Source organism: Mustela lutreola, chromosome 17 (assembly GCF_030435805.1).
Source record: "Mustela lutreola isolate mMusLut2 chromosome 17, mMusLut2.pri, whole genome shotgun sequence".
NCBI classification, from domain to species: Eukaryota; Metazoa; Chordata; class Mammalia; order Carnivora; family Mustelidae; genus Mustela; species Mustela lutreola.
This window is the reverse complement of record NC_081306.1, coordinates 2115461-2128294: the sequence shown is the minus strand read 5'-3', so window position 1 is coordinate 2128294 and position 12834 is coordinate 2115461. Positions and strand designations below refer to the sequence as shown.

The window sequence follows — 12834 nt, the reverse complement described above, 5'->3', positions numbered from 1 at the left end:
CCCTCCCAACTGCGGTTTCCTTTGGTGTCCGCACAATCTCCCCGCACAATCTCCCCACGATCAGATCCTGGCCTCAGGGTCTGCTTGGGGGGTGGGGGGGTGGGGGTTGGTGAATCCACACTAAGACAGAATGAGTTAATGAATGAAAATGGGTGTGAATCCGGACTCCACCGCTGTGGCCGGCCACACCCCTTGCTGCATGGCTCTGGTCTTCCTTCCAGGACACGGGTTGCAGCGCTGGTCCTTCCCAGGGCTTTGAGAAAACCCAGGGCGGTCACGGCGGCAGCAGATTCTCATTCTGCCGTCTCTGCGATGAGCAGGCGTAGCGGACGCCCGGCCCGCTGGCTTGGCTCCTGCTGTTTGCTCAGTACGCCCTGGTCAGCCCTCAGCGGCTTCCCATCAGCCTTTTTCTTAGAGACTCCCGTCTGCTAATGAGGCCCTGAGTTACCCACAGGTTAATGTTCTTTGACTTTGAACACCATGATTCCCACTTAGTCCTCCTGGTATCCCTCCTGCTGACAGAGATGTGATGGGAAATCAATTACGGTCCCCTCGCCTGCGTCCGAGTCTCAGCCTTCAGACTCTTCCTTTGTCAGGCAGCCACAGTGACCCAATTTAGGCCCTGACTTGGGGAAGGCATGAGGGGCACCCAGTGGATTTTGAGCTGTGCTGTCTTGACCCCTTGCAGCTGCCCAGAGCACTCAAAGTTCCTGCAGAGCTTGAGAAACTTGGCCAGAAGAAGTCAGAACCCCTTGAACTCCTCTCTCTCCCTTAACAAAAGTAGGCGCCTCCCTCCTGAAAGGCACCATTGTCGCTGAAACAAGCCCCCTTTGTTCTCTCCCGCAGCTGGCGACTGGGCCCGGGCAGAACCCGCCCCCCGCCCCAAGCCAGCCAATCTCCTCCTTTCCTGGCTCTGTCAAGTAGCTGGCCGTCCAGTTGAGACCTTCTCAAATATACAGTGATGCTGCCTTTAGGTGAAAGGGACAACTCCAGCCCATGTCAGAGATGCTGTGGTTACCTCACTGCTACTCTCAGCCTCTAAAAGCAGAGACCCAAGCCTCAGACGCCTGCAGGGGCCAGACAGAGGCATATCCTGGGAAGACAGTGGAGTGTAGAACAGTAGGGAATGGTGGGGACTGGGGCGCCAGCGACCGTCCCCACCACCCCACTGGCTCCAGCCAGCAGTCACCAGGGGCCCATTGGGGCTGTGTTCTCCATGTCTACACCAAGCAAAACCCTAGTTCTGGGAGGGGAAGGGAAATTTCCCCCTCGTTAAATGTGGCCAACCATGTGTTTTTAATATGTCACGAGCCAAACAAAATCGGCCTGCAGGCCAGATCAGTTTGCAGCCTCTTCTCTAAACTTCCCACAAAGGGACAGCCATTAGGAGGTAAATAGCAATCAGTCATTCATTCCATCATTTATTCATTCAACAAAGATGCTGTGGCTTCTATCATGTGCCAAGAAACTGTGCTGAACATGCAGGGTTCTGGAATGAGTTAGACATAGCCAATTCCCTTCCAGAGCGCAAAGCCAAGTGTGTTGGAGGGGTGACCTGGACTGGAAAACAGGTAGTTGAGGGACACTGAGGAAATGCTAGGCTCAGTCAGTGCAAGGAATCGTGGGAACCTGGAGGACAGAGAAGTGGTATCAGGGAAGGGGTGACAGTGGGGGCAATAGCATATTTCTGCTGAATTTCCCCAGTGGGGGAGGCTGGAAGCATATTGCAAGGAGAGGCCCAGCCTGTGCAAAGGCCCTGAGGCTGAGCCTGGTGGGAGATGTTTGGCAGCAGCTGTTCTCTGGACAGGAAGTTGCTGGAGCTGAGTAAAGTCTCTGAATCTGGCTTTTTCCACCTCTACCTAAAGCCCCCACAATGTGGAATCTTGAGGGCACAAGCAGTTGCAACAGTGGGGTTTCCCCACTCCTCTGCCCCTCTGGCCTTGAGAGTAGCCTGGCCGGTGGACGTGAACCACACTCAGGGGTCCTGAGTCTTCGAAACCCTGCCGGGGAGGAGAGCAATTGCTGGGGCTCGGTGCCACAACCCTGTCCCAAGGCCTGCTCCAGTTTCTTTCTTTTCTTCTTTAAATTTTTTTTTTTTATTTTTGCATTTTTAAAATACCACAGGGTTTTGTAAAAGAAAACCAGACTCTGCTTGCCAGGTTAATGAGATAACCCAAGTGACGGCTCTTTGCTCACCCTCTTTTTCCACCGTTCCCCGCCCCCAGTTCTCTCCCCAAAGCTGATTAAATTGATTAAAATAAAAGCCTGCTGCATTTTAAATTCAGTCTGAATGGCAGAGCAGAGAGGCCCACGGGGCAGCTTTGTGCCACAAAGTGCAGTCAGGGCAGGCGAGGTCTAAGAGTTCACCCTAGATTCTGTAGAGAAGGGAGGCCTGGCCTCCTGGCCCTCAGCCCGTTTACTTTGGGGAGAAAAAGAAATGGACTAATGACACCCCTCTCTTTCCTGGTGTTTCAGAGCATGAAAGACCCTTCCTTGTGGATGTGCCCCTTCCACCCACCGCTCCAGCTCCTTTTTGTTATCCGCAACACCAGACAGCTGCAGGACTTTAGTCTAGCCAAGATCAAGGTCTGGAATTACTGGACGGCGGAAGGCGTAAGTACAGGCCCTGACTCGCCGTGGGGGTGTGGCGGATGGACGCACCTAGGCGCTGTCCAGGCATCTGAGTGCTGGAGTTGCAAGGTGCATTCGCAGAAGCCCCGCTGCCCTTCCTGCTGGGTGCAGCCAGTGCCCGGTGGGGCATTTCATGCCGCGTGGGCGGAGCTACGGGGAGCAGAGCTGCAACTTGAGGGTTGGGAAGTGAAATCAGGCCACCCTTGGGGGAAACTGGATGGATAGGAACCAGGGCTCAGTTTTGATAGATAAGGAAACAGAAAGATTTCTTAGGTAACCACAAAAAGGTTATGTAACATGCCCAGAGTCACACAGCCAGTAAGCGTCACCGTGAGAATGAACCCACACAGTCAGACTCGGCGCCTTCACTTAGCCAGTGTGTCTCAAAATTTAATCTGTGACAGCTTACCGGGGATCTTGCTAAAACACAGGTTCTAATTCGGCGGGTGGAGGGCAGGGCGTGAGTTTCTGCACCCAGAGGTGCCGGTGTTCCTGTTGTGGGGACCCCACTCTGAACATCCAGGCTCTTAACCTCTGTACTCTTCTGTTCCCCCAGTTTCAGAATCCCTGCCTTCCTTCCTACCCCCCACAACACCCCTACACTGGAGCGCTTAACCTCTCTTCCTTCTCTGGACTTTTCTTCGTGTTCTCATTTACACTTGTTCCTTCATTCTACGTGTACTGTTGAGCGCATGTGCTGCGGGCTTCCCGATTAATTTGGAGAACACTGATATGAAAGACACAGTCCCCGCCCTGGAGGTACGCCTTGTCTGAAAGCTGGCAGACAAGTAAATGTAAAAGTAAGATGCAGTGTGCTGAAGGGCTCCGTGGAGGTGACTTTGAGTTTCAAATGGGAGCTCCTGGAATTCAGCAGGGAATTCAGTGGGTGAGGAAGGACAGGACCCCCCCCCTCACCCTATCTTGTTTCCCCTCTTTCGATAGGTGTGGGGACAATTGTTCTGTTTTCTTTTCTAATTTGTTCTCAGGGATGTGGTAATACAAGGGAGATGAGCAAGGGGAACTGGTCCTCAGCTTCAGTATTGTCAAGAGAGACAGTAGGGCATGGTGGGGAGTGTGGCAAACAGGTAAGCACATGCTTCAGGTAAAGGGAAGGCCACTTGTCAGCTTTAGCTAATGGTTGCTACATACATATGCCAACCAGAACCGCTAGATGAACATTCCTGGGGAGCTGGGAATCTGGAATTTGTTAGGAGCCTTTCTGGTTTGTAAATGTCGGCAGCTAATTTAAATTCTTTTGAAACCGCCATACAGTCCAAAGCAAACTCATGTTTGGGCTGGAGTTGGCCTGTCTGGACCGCAGCCCCTGCAGCAAAAAGGGAACCTGCGTCAGGCTGGGTGAGCTCAGAGAAGGTGCTAGAAGAAGTACACACCTGAGCCACAGTGGGAAGAGACAGTGGCACAGAGCTGACGCAGAAAAGGAAAAAGTGTATTCCAGGAGGAGGGCCCAGCCCCTCCAGTTCATCTCCAGTAGCCACTGGGAGGTCTGATCGTGATTCTCTGCAGCTTCACACCCTCCAAGGCCTTCCTTGACCTGGACGATCCAGGTCAAACCCCCGAGCATGACATCGGGGCCTCGTAATCCCAGGCACCAGGCCCCACATCTCCCTACCATCAGCCCCCATCCCCTGCTGTGGCCACACACCCCCACAAAGTGTCAGCTGCTGGCCTCTCCACCACTCTGCCTGGGAGTTAACGGATCGGCCCTGGCCCCTCCCATCTGGCTCAGCTCCAGGTGCCTGCCTCTGCTGCAAATTCCCAGAAAACCAAACATTGCTTCTCTAGGAAGCCTGCCCTGACCCCTGACTCCAGTGCCGCTTCTGGACTTCATGAATATGTTCCGTCACCCTGTACCGGGATGGACATCTGCCTCCCCCATACCACCATGGTCTCTTGCAGGGCCTGCATTGTCTCTGCCTCTGCTCATTCAAAGTGGTTATCAAATGAAGGAGTGAGTTCATTGCCCGAGAACCCACCAGTAATTTATCTTATGCCTTTTGATAGCCAGATGAGAGACAGAGATTTGGCATTTGCTGCATTTGCACAGGCTGGTACACAAGGTCAGGGCAGAGCTGGGGATCACGTTCGGGGGAGTCCGATCCTTCTCCTTCCCATGCCCTGCAACCCATACTTCTTCCTGCGCAGACTCCCCCTCCCAGCCCCCCTCCCCACTCTCCAGGGGTCCAGCTGTATGCTTAGGGGCTGCCCTTGAGGCCCTAGCAGGACCCCACCCCTGTGTAGCCACAGGCGCACTCTGCAGGTAGGGCCCTGCTTGCTCATTCCCGAGCTGGCTGGACACTTCCTGGCAGGTGGTCGGCGGCATCTTCTAGAAGGAGCAATGAAACAGTGCTCGCTGCCCAAGCCCGTGCCCTGTAGCTCTCAGCCCTGTCATTGAATATAGATGTCTCTGGCCAAGAAAAGCGGATTTTATGTGCTGGATTACAAAGCAGATAAGCTTCATCCCTTATGGCCAGGCCCGCCTTTCTTCTTGAACCTGCTCTCAGCCTTCCCTGTGCGCTAAGAATAAAGAAGAGGAGTAGGACATCAGGGGGTCGTTGGGGTGCTTCGGGGAGCCGTGGCGGCCAGGCTCTGAGTCCTGAGGTATTTGTACACACGGAGCAGAGTGCGGAGGACTGCAGTCCCTGCCCAGGGCCGCCGCTTACGTAACGCACACCTATCTGTTGCCAGAATTTACCGGAGGCAGAAAGCGCAAACAAATGCAGCGGCAGGTTGGTTTGATTTAATATTCTCCGGAGAATGCTATTACTGTGTGTTTTAGAGGAGATAAAATGAGAGTTTATAGGAAATATAGCTCGGCCTGCTAGACACGGCTGGTTAATACAGTGTTTTGTGTATGGGACTCCAAGGGAGAAAAGTTAAACGGGGGGTGGGGAGCAATTCTGACCAAGGCTTATTTAGAACATAAGAAAGGAAGGTGCTAGAAAAAGGGAAGGCTCTTTTATCGGAAAAGACGATGTTGCCCGTCGAAGTCCTCAGGCGAACGTCCCTGGGCTCCCTTCTCCCCCCACCCCCACCGACCCCCCGTTAGGCGCTGTGGTGAGTGTGGGTGGGCTCAGGGGGAGGGACTTCGGGGAAGTGAGGCCGAGGACCAGAATCCGGCCGCCCAGACAAACAGAAGGCAGCGCGCAGACATCTGTACTCGTCACAGCTGCCGTTTACCTGGGGCTGTGTCCACCAGGTGGCCGTGAGGCACCCAATTAGGCACTCGGTCAACGTTTGATGCGTGAACAAATAAGTCAACAAATGAATCATCTCAGTTAACACCCAGGAATCCTGTAAGGTGGCATCACTCCCCACCTTGTCGGGGAAGAAGCTGGAACTTAGAATAGTGAGCTCCTTGGGGGCAGAGAGACTGCGTCTTTTTTGTCAGCCCTGCTTGGAAGGGGCTGCCCGGAGTGCCGTCTTGAGAAGGATCTGGAACCTTCCTTCTGGTTCCTAAAGAGAAGGGTGTTGTGGTGGATCAGTGATGTCTGCCTCGGGCTCAGGAGGAGGCTGTGATCATACGTCTGTCACATTTTTTCGGTACTCCTAGGATGGCGTGACTTGCCCGGCGAGTGACTTGTGAGGGACACAGCTGGGAGGAGAACGTGAGGATGTCAGTTCTTCTCAGCACCACTTCCTCTGCCGAGCTACATCTGTTGTGAGGAAGGAGCCAATAGTCTCCCTACTAGAGCGTGTAGTAACCCATCCAAGAAGTGGGCTTTCGGGAGGTCCCTATGGTCTCTGTTTTCCTTCGGAACAAGTCTATCTTTGGTAAAAACAGGCAAGTTATCACCATCTTTACCCATAACATAACCACGCAGATGCTTCACTGGCCTGGTCACAACAGTGGGGGAGGCAGGACAGGCGCCAAGTGGTATCGTCCGTATACAGAAATGCTGCTCATTAAATAGTTTATGAATGAATGAATGCATGGATGATGGATGGATGGATGGATGTTAGATTTCCCCAGTGTGTATCTCTGTGATACTCCGTGATGGTCTAAGCCAGCACTGTCCTGTAGAACTTTCTGTGATGACGCTACTGTATGATGTCGGCCCCATCCAGTTTGGTAGCCATGAGCCACAGGTGCCGGTGAGAACTTGCGGTGTGGCTGGTGCAGTGGAGAAACTGCATTTTATTTTTCTGATTATTTTTCCATTGAGTTGTAATTGACATATAAGATTGTATTCTTAGACATTGTTGGTGCGCGACCTAATGATTTGGCATATATCTGTGTGGCAGAATCATCACCATAATGAGTTTCGTTAACCTCTGTCAGTGCACATAGTTACAGAACATTTTTTTCCTTATGATGAGAACTTTTAAGACCGCCTTTCTCAGGAACTTTCAAATATACAACACGATATTGTTGACTACAGTTACAATGCTGTACGGGACATCCCCAGGGCTTACTTCTCCCATAACCGGAAGTTGGCGCCTTTCGAACGCCTCCCCCATCGCACCCACCTCCCACTTCCCACCTCTGGCAAACCCCAGTCTGTTCTCTGGATCATGAGTTCAGGTGTTTTCCAGTTGCACATGTAAGTGGGATCAAACAATATTTGTCTTTCCCTGTCTGACTTATTTCACTTCGCATAGGGCACCCAAGGTCCAGCCGTGTCTTTGCAGATGGCGAGATCTCCTTTTTGATGGCTGAGTAATAGTCCACTTTGTGATATACCACATCTTTTTAATCTGTTGGTCTGCTGGTGGCCACTTGGGTTGTCTCCATGTTTTGGCTGTCGTAAATACAATGCTGCAGCAAACACGGGCACGCAGATCCCTTTTGGAGAGAGTGATTTTGTTTCGTAAAGACCAATTCAGATGCAGAATCGCTGGATCGCATAATAGTTCTCTCTTTCCTTTTTGCAGAACCTCCATCCTGTTTTCTAGAGTGGCTGCTCCACTTTCTAGATGGCCCTGCCAATAGGCCTACGATCCCCTTTTGTCTACACTCTTGCCAACACTCCTGATGAGAAACTGCATCTCAACATGTCATTTAATGTTAACTCCAGCAACCAGGAGGGGCTGGTGACTGTGTATTAGACACACGGCTCTTGGTGCTCACCGGCCACGGTGGCCCAATAGAGGAGGCCGCGTCCACAGCGAAGGGAAACAAGGACATGAATGGATGATGTTGATTTCAGGTAGCGCTAAGAGTTCTGACGGTGAGACTGTGAGGCAATGGAATGAGGCCGGGGGGGAAGGAGGTTGGGCTGCTTTGAGTGGTGGGAGGCCTCCCATCAGGGGCCAGAGCCAGAGCCAAGGCCCTGAGGCAGGAACTTGCTTAGCACTTGGTGAACAAAGGAGTGTGTGAAGGGAGGTCCCAGAGATAGGGGGGAACCAGGGCCCTCCCTGGTTCAGATCTTATTCCTGGAGAGGCAGAATAGAGGAATGGTCAGAGCAAAGGCATCAGAGCCAGATCCCGTGGGGCAAATCCTGGTTCCTCCTCTTCTTAGCTGTGTGATGTTGGGCATGTTACTCCACATCTCTGTGCCTTGGTTTCTTCATCCATACAGTGGGGTAATTATTGTTCAGTTAAGTACACGGAAAGTGCTCAGAGTGATTCCTGGCTTTCGTGAGCTCTATACACGTGTCCGCTGTTAGGGTCATTACTGGAGGGTTTTGAGCAGGGGATAATATAGTCTAAGTGAGAAATTGAAAAGATCACTCTGGCTGCCGTTGGGAGAATGGATTAGAGGGAACGGGGCGGGGGGGGGGGGGTGGTGCCCAAAGGAGGCTTCTAGCATAGCCTAGCTATGGGTCATGGTGGCTTGGATGAGGGTCTGGTGCTTAGAGGGTGCACCACGGGGAGACTCACTGCATCCCAGGACGATATTTGCATTTCAACAAGGCCTCTGTTTGGGAGAGGAGGGAGAATTGTCAAAGAAACGCCAAAGGAAAGAGATGAGTTCAGTGACTGCGCATGCGCCCTTCACCCGCCCCGCAGTCACGGACAGCCTGCCCCTCCGGTTTCATCTACCCCCCGCCCCCCCCTCGTGATTGTAGCTCTCCCACCACTTCACTCATAGACTCTTTAGTGGGCCTCTCTAACAGATAAGGAATTTGCTTTCATATAAGCCCAATGTCATGACCCTACCAGACGGTAATGACTAATTATACACTAATAATCATCAAATATCCAGTCCGTGTTCAGATATCCCTAATGGTCTCAAAATTGTTTCTTTAGGGTCGGTTTGTTTGGATCGGGATATAAACCAAGCCCAGCCGTGGCAATGGCTTTGGTGGGCTGAGTTGGCGTGGCCTGGTGGCTGTGCCCCGAGGCAGAGTCTAGGCAGCCTCGGGCATGGGGAACACGGTGGCATCTTAGCAGGGTGGCTGGTGGGAAGGAGACCAACCCAGGTGCATGAGAGTCTTTCTGAAGGGTTGACCCCAGGCTTCGTCTCGGCCCCTGGCAATCACCAGAGGGTGGTGACCTCTGACCAGAGTCCACACTCAGGAGGTTAGGGGCATGGTAACCTCGAGAGCCCCAGGAGTCCCGGGTTTGAAGCAGGTCCCCTGCCAGCAGGGGAAGAAGATGCTAGCAGAGAATTCAGCCTTTGGAGAGGGGGACCAACAAGGTGTTCAGGATCCAAGGGGTAGTTTGGGGTTCAGGACCAGACAGCTCCCAGCAGGAATGAGAGCACAGATGCAGAACCAGGACGGAAGTGGAGGCACGTGCACTGTGTTGTGTGAACTATAGCGGGACGAGCAGTAGCAGGGCTGGGCAAGATGTCTGAGTAAGGGAGGGCTGCTCACCCACTCTGCAGATGCCAGTCTAGATCAATTCCAGACCCCCTCGGGGGTAGGCGCCCCATCTCCTGCCTCCTGCCCACCTCAGCCAGGTCCTGCCCACCAGGGGACATGATTTCAGCAGCCTTTGCAGAAAGAGATTGTCCTCACGAAAGTCCCAGGTCTAGGACCCAGCAACCTGGAGTGAGGCTCATGTTATCCCTCTGAAGGGAAGTGGGGGAGGACGGACGCCCCGTGGAAAACTGAAGCGCCGTCTCTGTGAGAAGGGAGCGTAGCAGAAACGGTATCTAAACTAGGTCTTTTTTTCTTTTTCTTGGAAGAACACAGAAGTCACAGCTGTTGAACTGATTCACCAGTTCCCAGATCTAAACCTTCCCCCACGTTTACCTTCTGAACCAGGCTTCCACCCTGGCCCGAGACACTTGTCTTTGGCATCTCTGCCCAGCAAGGCACTGACCGTCCAACCTCACCCACCCAAGCCCAGGCAGGTCCGCCCCCGCCTGCAGCGCGCATCCTTCTCTCCTCCCCCTGCCCCTCGCTGCCCGTCTTCCCTAAGTCCTGTATTTCCATTGCCAAAACCTGTCTCCTTCCAGACTAGCTGCTCCTTCCCCTCGCCTCCTGCCCGCTGACCGCCCCCCACCCTGAGCCGACCGCGCCCCATCTGCCTGCTTCCCTCCCTCATCTGCTCGGCCCCCCGTCTCATCAGCAAAGACTTATCGATCCCCCACACTCACTGTTGTGCTGGGGCCGAGAATCAGACACGCTGTCTGCCCTCGCCAGCTCACACCCAGTCCGGGGAGGTCCAGGGCGATCAAAAGCAAACCGCAGCTCCCTGGGGCCGGGGCAGTTTTGGGGGAGGAGCTGGGGACAGGCTAGGGGCCTCAGAGCCACAGAGGGCCTCCGGGGAGGGACACGGTCCTGGTAGCTCGTCCTGGTGCATCCTGGCAAGAAGGCCGTGATAGAGGCTATGCCCCCACCAACCAGAGGCAGCTCGCAGACACATTTCGGCCGGCTCGTGTGGCATTTGCAAAATTCTTTGAATTGCCAGCTTTTAAACATTGGGACATTTTGCGTTAAAATATGGATTTTTGACTTCACTGAGAGATGAAGATCTGGTGACACCAGGCCATATCCACAGCCAGGAGCTCTGGGGGAGCCAAGTCACCGCACCGCAGTCCCCACCACCCCCACTGGTCTCCCTGACACAGAGACACATTGTTACGCCGCATCACCTCTCCAGTATATGTGCATGCATGTGGGTGGGGGGACCGCTCCCGGACCCCCGAACTGGCCCCCTGGCTCTTCCATCCCTGTGCGACTTGTATCTCCTTCTGCTCCCCATAAAACTGTTCTCTCTGCTGTGCCTTTGCTCCTGCTGTTCCCAGAATCCGGAATGCCTAGCCTGGCTCAGTATAGACCCTGCCTTTGGGGACATCGAGGTCCTTTTCTCTTCGCACCCAAGCCTCCTGCACACCCCTAGCCTGCCCCACTCCCTTCGGGTGGCCTCTAGCCACACCCTTCCAGGCACCAAGTCCCACGCTTCCTTAGGTGTTCATCAGCTTCCTGAGCCTCCGATGCCCCAAACTGGTGCTCCCCTGGCCAAAGCCATCCCATGGGTGTGCCCCACTCAGCCCTTACAGTGCTGTCCAACTTGGGGATCACTTGACAACATTTGAAACTTGGCTTTTGATGCACTGGCAACAATCTCAGTGTGGCGTCCACCAGCTGGTGCTGAGTGGCCCCGGGCTCCCTCTGGACTGGGGGGGCGTGTGTTCTCCCACTCAGCACAGGCCCCGCACCCCCACCCCAGCACCACCACTGGTACTACAAGTGTCTGAGTTTGTGACCCGTTAATATACAGACTGTCATGAACTCCTTAGGATGAAACTTGCTTTCTTCTTCTGCATCCCACACAGACCAAGGACCCCAAAAGCCCCCACCCCCCATGTGTTATGTATTCGATTGAACAAAATTGCAAGAATTGCTTTCTGGGGCCTCAGCCCAGATCTAGGGGAGTCCTGGCCTAGGGGCAGCGAGAGTCTGTCTAGGACCCACCCTATGGGGCTTGGGATTCCTCCTCTGCCCGCTGCCAGCCTCTGCCCGGAACAGGGATTGCTGCAGCCTTAGCGGAGTGTGGAGTCTCCAGCCTACACTAGTCCCAAGCACCCAGACTTGGCCAGGACATATTGTCCAGACAGTGGACTGGGCACAAGACAGTGACAGTAGCTTACATTTCTAGAGCACTAGTCAAAGAGCTATGCATGTATCTGCTCATTTATTCCACCCAGCAGTCCTCTGAGATGGGCATGGCATAATCAGCTCCATTCTACAGAGAGAGAAACTGAGACACGGGACAGCAGAGCAGCTGACCAGTGGTCACATGACTACTAGGCCATCTGGGGCCTATCACATGCCTTTCAGTAGAGACTATGGTCACCGGAGAGCCTATCGAGGCAGCGGTCACTGCCCCTCAGCCCTGGCCCCATGGTGCCAGATGGCCTGAATGTTCCAGAGAGGCCAGAAAGCTCTCAATGTTTAGAAATTGTCAACTGGTTTTGGAAACATGAATTGTTCCGGGAGCTAGCCCAGCCCAGATGTAGCTGTAGGGCCGCTAGTTAGTCACCCAATCTGTCACGTTCCATCCGCGCCTATGGTCCTGCGACATCGGGGCCCAGAGTACTTGGCCCAGAGCCCAGCCAGTAGTAGGTGCTCGTCAAATGTCACAGCATCTCACCATCTCCTTCCGACTTTCCTCATCACAAAAGTGATTTTCATTGCCCTTCTTCCCCCAGGGACGTGTAAAAGGCCATTAAGGTCTCCTCCCCATAAAACATTCAAGTTCAGGTGCTCCAGGAAAGGAGCACGTTCCGTTCCCAGAGCCAGGCCTCAAGACAGATAGGAATTAGGACAGGACTGTTGCCTGTCCTTGAAGATCTTCTGTCCAGGCAGGGACAGGCTCCAGCTGGTAAGCCCAGCTCTGAGAGCTCAGAGGAGGACCCTCGATTCCACCAGAGGAGGGGGACACGGGGAGGGCCAGGGGATTCCTGGAGAGGTCGGCCCCTGAGCCAGGTCCTGAAGCCTGTACGGTGGGTCCTAGGCAGCAGCAGCTCAATCCCCAAAGCTCCCTACCCCCAGTAAACCTACCATCTGGGAGGAACCCCCTCCCCGTCAGCCCAGAGCCCCTGGGTCAAGCCAGAACCTGTAGAGTGTGGGACGCCTTTAGTAGGGCCTCCCCGGGTGCTGCATGTGCTCCAGGGAAGAGAGCTAGGTCATTCGGCATCCAGGCCAAGGAAGAAAGCAGCTTTGCAAAGTCGACTAAAGTACGTAGATGGAGATAGTATTAGTATTGTCGTGTTACAGATGCATGACAGTCTCAACATCATGAGTCCTCATCAACTGTAAAGACGGACAGTGAAGTCGGGGTGTGAA

General features: G+C 53.8%; 1 protein-coding gene across 3 annotated transcripts in view; it reads left to right on the top strand.

The window, feature by feature from the left end:
• The window catches only part of KATNIP (katanin interacting protein), a 172867-nt gene that overhangs the window by 121821 nt on the left and 38212 nt on the right, over positions 1-12834 (top strand). For all 3 annotated transcript variants that reach the window (XR_009349240.1, XM_059154775.1, XM_059154774.1), the window contains exon 15: positions 2476-2613. Coding sequence is in view for 2 of the 3 variants with exons in the window: in XM_059154775.1 (XP_059010758.1) it covers positions 2476-2613 (138 nt within the window). In the remaining variant the exon portion in view is untranslated. The remainder of the gene's footprint in view (positions 1-2475; positions 2614-12834) is intronic.